General features: G+C 29.6%; 1 protein-coding gene across 1 annotated transcript in view; it reads right to left on the bottom strand.

The window, feature by feature from the left end:
* Positions 1-17,863, bottom strand: part of LOC129960899 (DNA mismatch repair protein Msh6-like) — a 100,586-nt gene that overhangs the window by 37,542 nt on the left and 45,181 nt on the right. Inside the window, exons 14-19 of the mRNA XM_056074617.1 lie at positions 16,175-16,244; positions 15,711-15,861; positions 10,449-10,557; positions 6,807-6,969; positions 2,881-3,054; positions 1,622-1,740 (exon numbers count right to left, since the gene is read on the bottom strand). Of these exons, the coding sequence (XP_055930592.1) occupies positions 1,622-1,740; positions 2,881-3,054; positions 6,807-6,969; positions 10,449-10,557; positions 15,711-15,861; positions 16,175-16,244 (786 nt within the window). The remainder of the gene's footprint in view (positions 1-1,621; positions 1,741-2,880; positions 3,055-6,806; positions 6,970-10,448; positions 10,558-15,710; positions 15,862-16,174; positions 16,245-17,863) is intronic.

Consider the following 17,863-nt stretch of genomic DNA (forward strand, 5'->3'; position numbering starts at 1 on the left):
GATTATCCTCTTTAATCCAAGAGTCTTTTTTGTGCTTTGTCCTGTTATTGAGTTTTAAAAGCAAAAAAAATCAGGTGAATCTATATTAAATTCTAGAACAGAGGACTGATACGGAATTGTCTCCTTATAAGTACTGCTGGGATTGGATGGTGTGCGGAATCTTAAACCTAAATATTTTCTGAAAGTGAAATCTATATGTTAAACATTATTAAAGTTTTACCATAACGTAAATACAAGGAAAATTAATGTGATATATTGTACATATCACTGAATCCTATAAGTCTTTTTCCAAATGCATAGATTTGGTTATTCATTCATTAGTTTCACCATAATTTTCTTTGCCGATTTTAATGCATTTTCAAATACTCCTGTTACTCCTCCTCTTGTAATTCGTTCTTCTGATAGTATTGTAAAAAGATTGTTTTGTATCTAATTTAATTAAAAAGTCAAAAACAGCTTGATTAAATGTTTGTGACCTATTTACTGACAGTTTCTAAAAGCTGATTTTACTATGTCAGCACAAATATACTAAGCTATTCAATTTTAGTCATATCTTAGACAAATTATTATATGAACTTCATATCACAGAACAAACTACAATGAGACCTTTTTTCACTACCAGTGGTCTTAACAGTAAAATTGTTTAATGAAAAAAAAAAAAAAAAAAAATAGAGAATGTGTCCGGAATAATATAATTTTGTCCCTTCCACAACTTTAAGATGTAAAATTAATAATTACTATGAAAGAAATAGAATGCTTCAATATGTTCTTATAGAATATATTTAAATCTTCCATAACCAAAACAATTACTAATGAAAAGTGGCATATATAAAAACAGTACCTTCAGAGCAAGGCAATGACATCTGTATAAAAGTAAACTGAGTAAATCTAATATAGCATTATATAATTCACAATATTCATGCAGTACGCATGTATACAAGCATTACATTAAAGTCATGTTTTCAAAAAACTTCATTGAACCAAAAAATACATGCTTCTATACTTCATTTCACAAGGTACATAATTTTTTTGGTTTCTCATTAAAAAAAAAAAAAAACTATCTATTAAGTTAAACTTACATTAAAGTTTCAAAGTGTTAAGAAAAGTTGCATTTACATGATCTGCATCTTCTTTGAAAGTTCATAACAATATAGACGTAGATAATGATTTCGATCAAAACCTTCAAATATTAGATTAGAAACTGAAGCTTTTAGGCAACAGACATTAGAGAAGGACTGTTAGTACGATGAGAATAATTCATGAAAACTGTTGAATTATTTAAATATTCTTTAAATCTTTATTGATAAAGAATCAAGAAGGATTTTCTAATTGAAAACCTCATATGTATTTTTTAAAGAGAATAAATAACTAATAACATTATATACAGCATTTAGTTATAATGTTTCATCAACCTTATCATAAATTTGAATCATCTATTTATTCTAAATAAAGAATTTTAGAATTATAATGAATTTACATCTCGCATGTTTAGAAATTCCAGGTTAAAAAATAAATAAAACAACCTAATTTCACTTTTATTTAATCCACGATCACTAATGGATAAACTTTTCATCAGGGAGATATTAATTCATTTATTAACGTAGGTCACATTCAGCCTTACCTTGCTTTTTTGCTACCTCATGATCAAAAGCTTCTTCAAAATACTTTAATTCTTTTGTCATATCCGGAAAGTGACCAATTATTTTATCTGATGATACGGACTGCTTCAGGAGACTAGACCTGAAATATGAAATATCATTATGCTTAGAGGTCAAAATATAAGTAAATGTCAATATGCTGTTCAATTTAAAAATATAAAATTATTCATGGCAAGAAAGTGCGTTTAGTTTATAGAAAGCAATTTGTAAAGTGGATTTTTAAATTAACAATTTCGATTACTTTATTTAACAAAGTAATAAATACCAAAAATTATCTTTAAACAGCATATGCTTATTACACAAATAACATGTTTTTGCTCAGAATGATCTGTTAAACGATGTGCAAAGAAAAGGATGCATTTCTTTAAAAAAATATTTCACAAAATGTTTTGGGAAAAAAATAGAAGTTTATACACTACTGTGTATCAAATACAAATACTATTTTTGAAATGATGTATAATTTTACTTAATGATGGCAGTTTACATTTTTCAATAACAATTATATAATTATATTGAATTTTTCAAAAGAGATTTTATTTCAAAAACAAGATTATTAGGGCAATTGAACTCTGATGCTATCTACAATTAACTAGCTGTTGTAAATCCCACACTCTTCATTTTTTTTTTTTTTTTTACAGAATTAGTATTTTTGTCACCCATAGTATTTAATTCCTATAAAAGACTTCCAAGATGGGAGCATTAATATATTAATGATGGAGTAAGAAAGATTATTAAAATAAACTATTGTCGAGTTTGCCACATACATAGAATTCTTAATCAGATTTAAAATATGTATAATTGTCCAATAATCTGATGAATATATACATCTAGTCTACCAATGTAAAACTAAATTTTTATTTTTATTTTTACTTCAGGATGAAATTTTGCTTTTTCGCAAAGTGCAGAAAATAACACACCCAAGGATTCAATGAATAATCCCTATTTGGTATTTCATTAAAATATAACCAGAAAACCCCAAATTTAATATAATAAAGATGTAATTAGTAAAATAAGAAATAATATGTGCTTGTGAACGATACAAAATATACGGGACAAAATTGAAATATAAACATTCAACATAAAATAATTAAGAGAGTAAATAAGTTAACAACATAAGAGACGATTTCCATAAAATTTAGAAAAAATGTGTTCTAAATTTTATGTCAGATGACTGAACATATGTGCAAAGAAACAATAATAAGAAGGAATGCAATATATTTACTTGAATTCCTTTAAATGAGGTTCAAACATGGATATCACATCGGAAGTTTGCTTGAAACCTTCTAAGGTAGACAAAAATTCATTTATTTTTCTTTTATTATATGTTTCTGCTTCATAATAGATGGCTCGACTTTCAGGATGAAATTGTGAACGAGCAAACCCATAAGTGTGTATTCTACATAAGGAGAAAATTTTAATTAAAATTTAACTTACTAATAATATACATATGTAATCTTGTTAATTTTCAAAATGGTAATTATGAAAAGTTGCACTCCACAAAATTAGATATATATCATAATATTGTACCTTTTTTGTTGAGGTCAATCCAACTTATTAATCAAATTTCAATGTTAAAGTAAGCAACTACAATAAAAAATAATATTAATGACAGTTTAATCTTCTTGGGCCCTGTGATGCCATTGAGATATAGAAATAATATGCTAGGCACATTTATGCTTTCAATTTAGGCTAGAAAATTTCGATTTGGTGGGACCTAAATATGATTGGACACAAACGAATATCAGTTAATAAATCTGGAATAAATGAATAATTTTAAACAGTATTTCTAAATAATATTTTTTTAAATTTCTAATGATTATTTTTATTTATTTTTACGAACAAAGAATCATTTTGTTACAGAAGGCTGAATGTGCAAATAGAGAAACATTGTGTGATAAATGTTTCAAATATTGCACTTCTATGTATATTTCCCATGAAAAATAAATATAAGAGTAGCAAATACATGCAACTTCAATTATTATAAATGATACTTCCCACTATAAAATCATTAAATGTTGGAATTATCAAAAGATATTTCAGAATTTAAAATCTACTTTTATGCTTTTTCTCATCATTCATTTATTAAAACATCCATAAACAACTAATAACATATTCACTCAATGTAGAATACATCAGAATGAATGAAAAAGATAAATGAAATGCATCTATTATAAGAACTGCTGTGAATTATGATGAGCACAGTTCCAACACAAAGAATGGATCAAGACTAATTATACCATAAAATTACTATCTAAAACTTATACAACTATAAAGTAAAATAGGCATTAATATTAAGAGAAGACAAAGATGCTCAATCATATTCATTTGCAATTGCGCAGATTACTTTTAACAACTGCTCAAGATTTCAGTCGATTTCCTTTAGGCTACGCACATACCTACGATTTCTTCTCTAACTGAACAACATAGTCGGATAGTGTGAGAATTATCCAACCATCTATTTAGCTGGAATGGGAGAGTGAATATACTAGACTTTTAATATCATGTTGGAGCACTTGGTATGCAGCATTAATTTATTATCATTATTATAGCGATAAAATTAAATTTTTCTTGAAATTCCTCAGACTTATTTTCAACTGATTCTTTTAAGCGAAATAATTTCATTAATTAGAAAGAATGATGAGTTTTATTTGGAAGGACATTTCAGTTTATAAAGATAAATTTCCTACATCCATTTATCTACTTTTGATAGTTGCCACTCACTTCCGATATCGGTTCATTTTCCAAAATGTTTAGTTTATTTAGTACCATTTGAAATCATTCATCACCGCTGTTCTCGGTTCTTTTTTATTTACATCAGTATTAGTCTGAATCATTATCAATCATTAAACAGGAGAGTTGAGTATAAACTCTTAAGCATATCTGAGAAGCGTAGACAATTGCATCTAGGAATGAAGTATCAAGAAATCATTCAAAAAACTTCCAATCGCCATTTTTATAAATAAATTCTTTGTTCAGGAATATTTTAAAAATAAATACATCTGGTTTTAGTAATCTAGTTCATTCAAAAGGTTTTTATAACCAATGAGGTAAGTTTATTTAATATATCATTTTATTAACACAGATTATTTGAGAGAAAATATTTCATCTCATAATTTTTCTAGCATAATATAAAATTATCGATCTACTAAACGAAAATAGCTTATTAATTTCAGAAAAATTTAGCAGGGTTTATATATGTACTGGAACATGACAAGTTCGATCTTTCTAATTCAAAAGCTTCTCTGAGTCTTTAAATTTCCCGTTAATGCAATGTTTAAGACATTGCTTATAATAATAATTGATCTGGGATACTTCAGGGTCATAACTGAAAATTGTATTTAAAAAAAGCCCTTTTCTGAATTTACTGAGTTGGGGCAAGAAAATTCTAAGCCACATTTTAGGTGGAATAAATCCAAAATTGTAATCTGTTGCTTATTACTGAAAATTATAAAATTCTACTTATTATTCGTTTTTAACGTCACAAGCTGACAATACGTACCAAAAGTTTCGTTTTCGCCCCAGACGTTTCTAGAAAAAGGAAGTGTCAAGCAGCAAGAGTGTCGGGTAATACAAGAGAAAATGAATGTCGATAGTGATTCCTATAGAAATGAAAACTAGGATAATGACTGGAAACTACAGAAACACGTTTCGTATACTGAAAGTGAAAATAGGGTAAGTGCGGACTGGCATTGTTTTCACTCTTATTTTAGTTTTTTAATATTACTACCAGTACAGCATTCTATTTTAACTCGACACTTTAGTTACGGGCAACTGTTTCTACGTTTCACCGAACCGTGAACGTGCTCACATTCTACGTGCCTTAAGATAAATGGAGGGCTTAGTACTCAATAAGAAGTGAGAAAACACTTATTATAACAGTGAGTTTTGGTATAAAAACTTTTGTCTTCTGGTATTATTAGGCAAAGAAATGAGTTCATAGAACTCCGGTTTTCCCGCTTTTTTGTTAACCGACCTGTCCTTCCGCCACATTAGGCCGGATACTGTTGAGTGTACTGTATTTTTTCCCCCAGATTCAGTTCCACCCCTCAACCCAATCCGAAATTTTGAATAGATCGAACTTTCACTATGATCCAATCAGCTTCGAATGATATTTTAAACTCTAATTTCAATTTAATTAATTTCCAAGGTTTTATCTTAATTTAGCCCATAGTAACTTCATTCTAAAATATTATCTTATTTCCTAATCTAATTCCACTTTCTGTACTTAATTAATTCAAAAGAAACTTTGTAAAATTGCTGAATCGACTGAAAGCCTAACTTTCCCACACTCCGCGTGAAGGGCTAGAAAATGTCCAATAAGTGCATTCTTTTTTTAAAAGATCCTCGTGTTTCCCTTGCCTCTTCGATGCGTGTAGCGAAATTCCTTATCGAAATCTCATTGTATATAAGCACTATGGAGAAATATTTTCCCTGTCAATGTCTCAGGTTATATAAGACCAGGGATAAAATGTTCGAGAGCTTTTTTCTCATTCCTTTCTGTGTCGTTCTGTGTTGTGTGTCGCTCTTGCTTGTACATAAAGCCTGCTTCTCCAAAATGAAATAAAACGACATCACGAAAACGAAAGTCTTTTCACTGTCTCCAAAACTACATCCTGATTAACATAAAATAATGCTTACACACACACGCGCGCGCACACTATTCTCTACTTTTTAAACTAAATGGAAAATGTTAGTTCACCCGTCTCCAAGCATGCACTCTCCCCTCTCTTTCTTCCTTAAGATCAGAATTCTCTTCTTTAGGGGATTTTATTTACAGCTCAGGCCTCATTTTACCCACCCTAGCAACACTTTCCGTATCACGTGCGGACCAATTTTAGAGCACCTACAGGTACCTTTAAGCCAAAACGGGCGGTGCAAAACGGCTTAGTTGGATGTATGCGCGCTGTGGCAGAAATCCAAGTACTTTAAGCCCAAATCCGATAACTGTCCGATTTTCTTTTTTTCCATCAAAAGACGATCGGTGCGGCATTTTAATTATTCAGATGGAGAACTATTGAGCTGGATATATGCACTCAACCTTGACACCATAAACTTTCAACATGCATCTGAACAGCTGGATGAACAAAAATCTATACATGCGCCAGGACTTATTTGAAAATATTACTCTAATAAACAAAATTAACATACTTGCTCAACAATCTTTCAAGGTCAGGAATATTCTTTAAAATGGAAACAGCAGCTTCAACAACTTCAGGAATTTGCAGCAGATCATCAATAGCATCTAATCGGTTGGAAATCATATCAGGGTTGCATAAAGGTGAACACAACCAGTTTCGAAAGAGCCTTTTTCCTGAAAAATAGATTTCATTTTCTCCATAAACCTTATAATGAAATTGCAAGCTAACTCACAAAAGCAAGATTAAATGCATCTATGCTATTGAAAGAATCATTAAATTTCATTTTCTTTTTTTTCATTTATAGTTGAGTATCTTTTTATTCATTCAGTCATTAGCACTAGACAAAAACTCAGGATTATATTTCAGATAATAATAATGCCAATTTATTGTAAATCTTTTTAAAGTTCTCATTATGAAGAAAAGTAGAAAATAGTATTTTTAAAGCAACATGCAGATTGTAAATTATTCGTATAAAGCATTCATCAACTTATTGGTGCAGAATATTTTATATTATTCACAGCAAAAAAAAAAAAAAAAAGTTTTAAAATAGCCTAATTCATACCCGATTTATTAAGACGGCACTTATTCAAAGTTTCATAAAATATGTTTTCTGATATTTCAAATTAATATAAATAAGACCTAACTATACGCAACAAACCCTTAGATGATGGTATCAACACTGTCGAAACATAGTGTCTTTTACTTTTCAATCCTTCACGTTGTTTATACACATAACAGATTTTTCTAAGCACAGAACTGGCCGTCACTCCTCTAGCGCTTACACATTAAACAGAAAAATAACTGTACAGTCAGTTTGTTAAAGAGAAGTTTATAGGGCCAATAACTGCCACTAGAGTCGAATACAGTTTCACTGTCGCCATAAAAATATGAACAAAGCATTGCAACTGGAGATGCAAACAACCAAATGCAAGTATATACATACAGATATTTTTCTAACATTAATTATTTTCTAAGAGTGAGTTTTACCTCCACTCAAAAAACATAGTTTTTATAGTATCAATTGGTCTTTTCTATTGTGATCATGATTGATCTAAATTTTAATTGCATTATTCTAAGGGCAAGTGATGTACAAAAAAACATTGCAATATGAGTACAGAAAAGCTTGAAATGAAATCTGCCTGGAAATTCATAAATTTCGATGTGTTGAAAGAAAAAGAGAAACGATTTTGGTTAGTCTATACTTTTTTCATACATAGTTACATCTTATATATTGTATATATAAATATGAACCCGTCCATTTTTAACAGATGGTGTTAATAGTGCTGCTAGCCTATAAATACTTCAGGAAAATTGCTTTTAAAAGTTATGACAACCTTTTAATGTGTGACTGGTTAATGTTATATTATATATATTTGTAGCTTTGTAAACATGCAGAATTTTGTGCCAAACAGCATATGCAGGAAGTTATGATGCGTTATTTCATTGCAAAGAAAACTACATCGGAAATACATAGGTTGCTGTTGATCATTTATGATCAACATGTCTCGTCAAATACAATTTACAAACAGTGATTTCGGCGTTTTAAAAGTGATGATATCAGTTCACATAGACAGAGCATATAAAATCTAAGATGCAACTTTGGTAGCATTTCTGGACGAAACCCTTAATGGTGAACACAAAAAGCAACAGTTGAACAAAATGAACAAAGCATTGCAGAAGAAAAATACAGAAATGACAGAAGAGATGACAAGGTTGCTTTCCAACTCCACAATGCTCGCCCACATATTACCACGCCAGTGAGAGAAACTTTAGAATCACTTCTCTGGGATGTGTTTCCCCTTTTGTAATATTCTCCATACATTGCACCTTCAGACTACTATTTGTTTCACACCATGTAGAGTACCCTTTCTGAAGAGAAGTTCAATTCTAATGCAGTTATCAAAAATTGGTTTGATAATTGGATTGCATCCTAAACAACTAGACCATTTGCCTGGAATTCGCTTGTTGCAAAAAAGATGAAAAAATGTTGTAGTTTCTTGGGAGAAATATTTTGGATAAATCGTTCTTTATTTCTTATAAAAGGTGTTTTCAACTTAAAAAAGGACGGAGTCATAAACGCACAGCCAATACATACTTTCAAAACTATAAAGGGTTGTAAAAAAATGCGATGTGGCTGTGATTACAATCTCCAGTGGCAGACGATCATTATTCGCAGGTGTTTCTGGCTTCGATTATTAATTTGTTTTTTATTTACTGTAGCAATCACGACTGATTACTTTAAACAAACATTTCATATATAAAAAATATAAACATTATTGGAAAATTAAAAATAATGATTAGTAATAATATCATTACAATCATTAGCAACAATCGCAATAATTTTACTAATTATTAATTTAAAAATATTAATAATTTAAAAAATTTTATTACATTTGTAATCTTTAGTTTTGAATTACATAAAAATTATCAGGAGAAAAATGGTTTCTCTGATAATAATAATAAGAAAACGGCAAATTTTATGTTGCCAATGTCATGGTGATCAGAATGCCCTCATATCTTGGGATCTTTTGCCAGGAGACCTTTCGTACACACGAAACAAAATATCTACATGGAATATTTCTCATATGGTTTGTTTTAAGGTCAGTTCCATGCAACTAAGTTTTTACCATCGTGTGTATAAACGCTAGATTTCAGTGAGAGGCGACGGTAAAATCGCCGCAGCGGAAACATCCGCTATGTTAGTAACCAGCATCAATGGTCAAAATTTTGCTTTTATATATCGCACACTTGCATGTTCTTTCAACGTCAGAATAAACAAAATGTTACATAAATATGCGAAAATATCTATCTAAGAAACCCAGGTCTCACATTTGGTAGATTAAAGCTACATGTCTCGAGATTTAAACTAATCTATAATTATAAAGAATTATTTTTGGCACAATCCTAACAATATTAGTTAGCTCTATGAAAAGTATTAATCTTGCAACAGTTTGCAAGAAGGGCGGAAAACCCAGTGAAATCTAAATTTAATAACAATTTATTTCTTATCTACATGTAGAAATTTGCTGCTTTATTTCTAATTCATTCAATTTCCGGTATTGTAACTATTTTCGTTGAAAATCAATTCAACAAATAATTCTCAACAAGATACCTTTCCTAAAATATATCGCAAAATACTTACTCGTTTTTATTTTGAATTGGTTTTAATGGTGCCCACATTTCTAAATTATAATTCTTGTAGCACGGAAGTTTGCCGCTTCTTTTTCTTAACTTTCTTCCCATGATATCGTCTTGGTAACAGCACAGTTTGTGTGCAAATTTTTCAATTTTAAGATACTTAAAATATGTTCAAAGTAAAAATAATTGAATATTCTGAGCATAACTTGTGTCTTTAATTTAAAAAGAGCACATCTGTTTGAATTTCAATGAAAATTATCATTAACTAATATTAAAAAAGGGTAAATTGTTAATCACTTATAATTTGAAGAGCTATAACATAAAAAAATAACCATACAGAAAATTCAATTATGTGGTACATCCACCAAGAACAAGAATTTTATTTCCAACTTCAAATTACTTCTTTCCACATCAGAATAATTTTTTTTTTTTAATTTCAAAATCTAAAACAAAATGAAATTCAGATGAAAGGAATAGAGTATTAATATATATCAAATATTTGTAAAAATTTTACCAAAATTTGTTGAGCAATAATCCATAGTTCCAAGTAATGTTCCATCAGGATTTCCCGAAGAAAGCAAAGGAACAATTTCCAGATTTTGTAAAGTCACACCATCAAGAATCTATAATAAGCAATAAAAAATTCAGAAAACATAAATTTTCTAAATATTTTTGAGAAATTATATGAAGAGACTTCATGCATTACAGTTACAAAATGAAGATCACGGTATGATCTTGTTAACAGCTGCTACTTCTGGAATGCATCAGGAAAAATTAGTAGGCAACTAAATTGGTATTCTTTGATTATAACAAAGCCAGATAGAATGTTCAGAAATTAGATTAAAAAAAAATAGAAATGTGCTTCTTTTGCTGTGTAATCATGCAATAAAACATAAAAATAAAATGAATAATTGCAGATTTTCCCCAAAATAATTATTAAAAAAAATATTTCCCATAAATTTATCTTTTTTCATTTTTCAAAAAGGCATATTCTATCTAAACTGAATTCATGCAAATTTTGTTGCCAGATGAAATAAAGTTATGACATAATAAAAGATTAAACAATAAAGCTCGTTCATTAGCACATAAAATATTTTCATCTTTTGTACAGCCATAGGGAAAATTTACCCGCAATAAATACAAAATGAAAACAAGATGCAAGAAAGTTAAAATCATTATTAATTAACAAGTTCACCGCTTTAACAGATATTATTTCAGGATTGCCATTCAAATTTGGAAGAAAAAAAATTCACTCCGTTTTCCTTGTACGTGTTTGCTGAATAAGACGAAATGGGCGAAAAACACTCATGTGCTAGTTATAATAAAATAATAACAACCGAAACCCCAGTTTTTATCACTAAAAAAATAATAAACGGAAGTAAGCAACAATTCAACATTGCCTGAAATAGTAGTTTTTTAAATGAATGCTTATATTTACATATTGGGGAAAAGAAAGAAAAAGAAAGAAGAAAAAAAAAATGATTTCCCGTTATTATCACCTAGAATTCAGCAAGACAAATTCACATGTTAAGGGAGGGGGGGGGGATATTGATCCGTCGTGTTCCGTAATTTAAAGTCAAGAAAAATTAAGGATTCAGATGAAATAAAACACAAAATAACATTCTTATTATCATGATATAAACAATTAAATGATTACTTAAAAAAACATTAAAAAGCACTTTTTTGGTCAATTCGCATATTTAAGCACCAATTGTTTCACTTTCTACCGATATTTCAGTAGTCACTCTTTTTTTCCTCTTCTTTTTTGAGATAGTTTAATTTTTAACGCGTGTTGGACTTCCCCTCGGAACTTTTTCTGCTTTTCTAAAGCTACATAAAAGTATATGGAATCATACACATTTCTTGAATCAATTAAAGAATCTCCTTTCAGAGTTTCAACAACCATGTTCTTGTTGATATTCAATCCACTTTCCATAGTCACACTGCAATGTGACAAGAATAATTTTTACAACTTCTCAAATATCAAAAATTCTTTGAACCTTAAATCATTAGGAAAAAATAATCTAGACGAATTTTTTCATTAAATGAATCAAGCTGATCTTTGCACTCATTTTTTCAGGAAATTCTCGAATTGGATCTTTGCACATTCTGAACATGCAGTGGAAATGTGCACTTTGGAATAAAGAAACAAATAAAACCATTCGCTTTTCACATATTAGAGCGTTGTTTTTCAATAAACGTAGATTAAAACAAAATACGCTTTTACAATAGCAAAGTTTTTAGACATGAATTAAATGCATTTTTGTATCATTCTTCACACACACATCTTTGTTCAATTTCGGTAGCTCCATTAGAATTTAACAGGGTTGTTACATAAATCTGGAAAAAAAAAATCCCTGTTTCCCCTTTCCATATTTTCTATAAACGAGAAAAGGCGCGAAAAACACATGTGCTAGCTATAATGGTATATGGTTTTAAGGAGTGGAAAAAGCAAGGAAAGGAAGCAACAATTTAACATTATTCAAAATAACAGCATATTAAAAGAAGGTTTATATTTACATACAGAAAGAACAATTTGTCTTTATTTATTATCTAGAATTTAGCAAGACAAAATTTATATATTAAGGGGGATATACTACCTTTAATGCTCTTTAACTGTAAGTCACACAACATTAAGACCTCGGTTGAAATAAAACACAAAACATTTTTGAATCACAATACAAATCATTTAATGGTTACTTACCAAAAGAAAAAACATTACAAAGCAAGACTACTTTTTTATTTATTCATTTTTGCCAATTCAAGTATTTGGGCATCAATTTCTGCAAATTTTCAGCCATCAGTTTCATAGAGCTAATGGGCGAAATCCGTAACATTTTTGTACGGAATAACATACATTTTTCATCTACTTCACTTTTAGTAAGCAAACGTGAAAATATTTCCGACATATCATTGAATGAATTAAAGGACGAATGTAACGCAACAAGTTTTAATGCCCATAAAAATTCAGCTTTAATGATTGTTTTTGAACAAAAAATTCGAAATCGGTTTATTTTCGGATATTAAATTTGACGTTTTCGATTTTGACATGTCATCATTTCCTGTATTCCTTTTAGATACTAAGTTCAACATCAATGATGATTCTTTTGAACTGGCAGGCAGTCTTGTGCGTATACCTCTTTTAGCATGAGTAGTTAAATGCCTGTTTTTCCATATTATTTATTATCTTCTAACAAATAGAGCGATACGCAACAAATGGATTTTGCAGAACTCCTCGAACCCATTCAGTAAAATCATGATTGACTTTTTTTATCCATCCAATTAGAATTAAATACGGGTTTTAAGCAGCTCATTGTTTTAAAAAAAAATTTCCTAATCTACTTTGAATAAGATGACAGCTTCTCAAACTATTCAATAAACTCAAGCATGGTAAACTAAACAACACCGCGCTGCTTCTGCATATTGAATGTTCCCGCCAGGGATGTATTCTATTCCTTCACGCAGTTACAAAAGTCTCAAGCATGCTCAATAGCTGCAGTTCGAGAATCTATTTAAAAAAGAGCAATTGCCTCGCAAATCGAAACTAGATTGATCTATATAGGAAAAAGAAAAAAAAGAGGAGAGAATAGATAATGAGTGATTTTCCGCATTGCACATTGCGGTAATGTTTCGTTTTTGAAAGCTTTGTCTGCGATCTTTCCTTCTTGCAATCTTAATCGAGATCGGCATTTTTAGATGGAGGGAGGCTGGGGCTAAGAAACTTAATATTCCCCGTATTTTCCCAGTTTTTATAAAAATTTTCATATTTACCTGCATTTTCCCATTTTTTTCTGTTCCGGTTTTTTTAAATTCCCTGAGTTTTCTCGGTTGTCCAGATTCTCCGGCGGGCGTGGCAACCCTGATTTAAGTAGCTATAATTACTATTCCAATATTGGTATATTTTCTTAGTCTTGAAAATTGAATTGATCTATGCAGAAGAAAAGGGGAGCGAGTATAAAAGGGATGAGCATCCGCTTTTTAAGAGTAGCAAATGATGTTTAGTTTTTAGAGCTATTTCGACAATATTTTATTCTTGCAATATTTAAAGAGATTGGTATTTCTTAGTTTTAAAAAAAAAAGAAAGAAAGAAAGAAAACGAAGAAATTTAAAATTCCCTGTACTTTCCAGGTTTTAAAGAAAAATTTCGAATTTAATTTCAAATTCCCTGGATGATGTCACTGCAGAAAAATGTACAAAATTCTTAATTGAAGAAGTTTTCTTACGTTACGGCCTACACAGAAGATTAAATAGGGATAAGGGCACACAATTTGTCAGTGTGCTGTAATGCAACAATCATGCAATTAACTTAGTATTAAACAAGAACTCATTCCTGTTTAAAATCGTCAAGCGAATCCCTCTGAACGAATGAATCGAGATTTAAAACCCGAACTAGCCATACAAGCTTGCGATGCTCATGACACTTGGGGGGGGGGGCTGCTTACATTTCGTTTTGCAATGAACACAGCAAAAAGTAACAACAGGGCACACCGTAGCTTATCTGCAGTTTGGAAGATTGCTTAGGAGGATGGATGATCTCAGCCACGAATTAAGAGCACTTACTGATAACAATAACTTTGTTGCTGAAATTACACCTTACCTGAAAGAATTCGTTCGCTTGACACTTCAAATCAGGAAGCGTATCAAACAGAAACAAGACAAAAGAAAGGAACACTTTGATAAAAAATATATATAAACTTACTATAAGCAAACTTGCTATAAACCAGGTGACAAAGTAGGGATAACTTTACATACACTGAGCCAATCCATAAATAAGAAAAACAAAAAGTTTATGCCTAAACACAAAGGTCCATACCTTGTAAATACAAACAGATCTGCAACAACATATGGCAATGCAGATCCTGGAATCCCCGATCAAGTATTAAATACTTATCATATCAGTATGTTGAGACCCTATGAACTGCCTCTATTGAAAGATAATGGATCTGTGACTCCTATAATAAAGAGGGGCAGATCTCGCAGAATTGGACCATCCAAAATGGATTCTTCATCGAGATGTCGTTAGAGACCGTGGAAAAGTTTGCAATGTCGCCCTGGTGGGTAATGCCGGCTAATATGCTGGGGGCAGCTCCACTCTTCGTTCGGTTTTCGTCGGCGCTAGAATGCGTCTTTTTCCACCTTCCCCCTAGTAAATTCATTTTTTTCTTTTACTTTTAATTAATGTTGTTGTATTGTAATTATTCTATGTAGTGTTTGTGTGTAATTAAATTAATTTGTAAATGTACGTAGCTTCTTTTCTATTTTAGATCTATCATTTGCTAGTTTTCAGTTAGCCGATTACACATTACTACAAGACTAAATAATACAGCGAATTCACTAGCTTATAACCTCGGTAAAATTCAAAATAGTACCTGCATTGAAAAATTCAGATACCAGAATAACAAATCTAACACAGAAGTTGATTTCAAGAACAACAGTAAGCAATCAAGATTTAAATGAAAAAATAAAATATTACATAAGATGGAAAAAAATGTCAATAAACACTTTCTAAGCGACAGTTACGTGCAAGTAATCAATGTTTGTTGATACATACAGAAAGTTGGAGGCTCAATTTAATTCATAATTTCACTGATGATGTTGCATTCTTTTTTAAAGATTAAATAAATTTTTGAATGTTTAGAGAAGAAATTACATCTGAAAATCAGCTAAAAAGTTACTGCATAAAACATTTCCTTAATTAGTATATGATTTATTTGTAAACATCTATATACGATTTGTACTTACAACTAACTATATAGAATATTTAGGAAATACTAACCATATGCTGCTTGAAATTGTTAGAATTTTTTGCAGAAAGCTTTTGAATTTCACCTTTACTTGATTTGTTTTGCATCTCATCAACAGGAACATACACTTCAAATAATTTCATGCTTAAAAGACTATCTTCAATGCAACATTTCTGCAAATACCTAAAGCAAATGACAGAGGAAATGTGAAGAACAATTATATAAAAGATGTATGTTACTTTTTATATGTACACTGAATTACTGAAAGGATCAAATATACATGAACTTCAAAATAAAAATAAATATTACAGCTTCAATGCTTAGTTTTTTAAACTTGAAAAATTAATTTAACACTATAAATTTTACAAATATTATCGGCATTTCAAGAATAAAATATTTGTTGCTCAAAAGTACATAAAAATAATTTTTAATGATAGAGAATAAAAGAGCAACATTAAGAGAGTAAAAGAGGAGGAGAAAAGAAAGATTGGCTTACCATAAACTTGCCGCAAATGACCTGAAGGCAAGTTCATATTGTTTCAAAGGCGTTTCTAAACAGTTATCATCTGCAAATACATGAATATATTAATGCTTTACAGCATTATTAGAGAGAAAAATTATTAATTCAAAACAAAAATGGGTAAAATAATTTTCTCTGTTTCCAATAAAATGAAAAAGTACACACTAAATTAAACAAATAATGATTACAGAAATTTAAAAATTTGATTTAGAGTAAGACTATGGAATTTCTTATTGCAAATTGTATTTTGATTTTAAACTGTAAAATAATTTCAGCTGCTTAAACGATTTATATCAATTTCATTCATGCTTGCTTATAGATGCATCATATTTCAAAATAGAAAGTTCATAAATACAAAAAATGAAATTGTATTTTGAATATAAACTTTCTTTTTTGTTTAAATATGCAAATTTACAAATTTTCATAGGTACAATATGATTTATTTTCTTAATAAAACAGAAGAAAATATAACTTAAGTATACAAACAAAGTAAGTGAATACATAAATTAAATAATAGAATAATAAGACCATTTTTCATAATATTTCAAATTCATTAAAAAATAAACAGTAAATCAATATGTATACTTCATAAATAAATTCAAAATAACTTGAAAAATTACAGCAAAAATAATTTTCTAAAACAACATACCTAAATTAGTTTGACAACAAACCTATGAACATTTAACACTTCTTGCTATTTATTATTCATAAGTGAAAAGGAAATTAAGAAAAAACTACAACAGAAAGAATTTTAGCATAAATCTTTTGAAAATCTTTGTAAATATCATAGGCTAATTGAAAAATTAAGCTAATAGTAAAGGGTTTTACACCATTCAGAGTAATAGAAAAATCATTTTGAAATTTGCCATCTTCCAATTTCCATCTACCTATTGCAATAAATATTCTGTTGCTCTATGGCTATTTTCGGTTTATTAAAAATATGAAAAATATTTGCTTATCTCAAAAAATAACTTTTTAAGAATAGAATTCTAAACACTGAAATGTAGATATAACATAAATATCAGAAAGACAACAAAAGTGAAACTTGCTACTCATTAAATTATTCTTTTCAGTATAGTTTGTCATATCAGAAACAATCAAGGATTAAGTAATAGCCTGGCAAAAGAGCGTATAATAAAAAAAATATCTAGTAGTCATTACTTTGTATCACAGGACACAAAAAATTGAAACTTCGGGAAATTATGAACTTGGTTCTCTAATTTCAAGGAAATGTTCAATGCTTCTTAAATATATCAGAATAATAATAATAGTTTTCAAATTTGATAACAAGATTAATGCATAAAGTTATTTTCTCATAAGGTTAAAATAGAACATTTATCTTTTATCTCTGATGAAATTTATGTTTCAGTGCACATTTTATTTACATTCATCAAATAAAAAGAGGCATCAAGCCCCTTGTTAATGCAATTTGGCAAACAGCTGCCCAATCCCCCCCTGCCCCCTTGTTGATGTTCATTCACATATATTTAATATAGATTACACCAATTTCCACAGAAAGATGCCAAGGAATATATTTGTGAAAACCCTATGTTTCTAACATATATCAAAAGAATAAATAATTATACAACTCTTTCTAATGCTTTTTTAAGAAGAATCACTAGACAAATTTAGAATCATATTCAAATCGAATTTTCTAGTTTTGTA

This window comes from Argiope bruennichi, chromosome X2 (genome assembly GCF_947563725.1).
Source record: "Argiope bruennichi chromosome X2, qqArgBrue1.1, whole genome shotgun sequence".
Classification (NCBI taxonomy): Eukaryota; Metazoa; Arthropoda; class Arachnida; order Araneae; family Araneidae; genus Argiope; species Argiope bruennichi.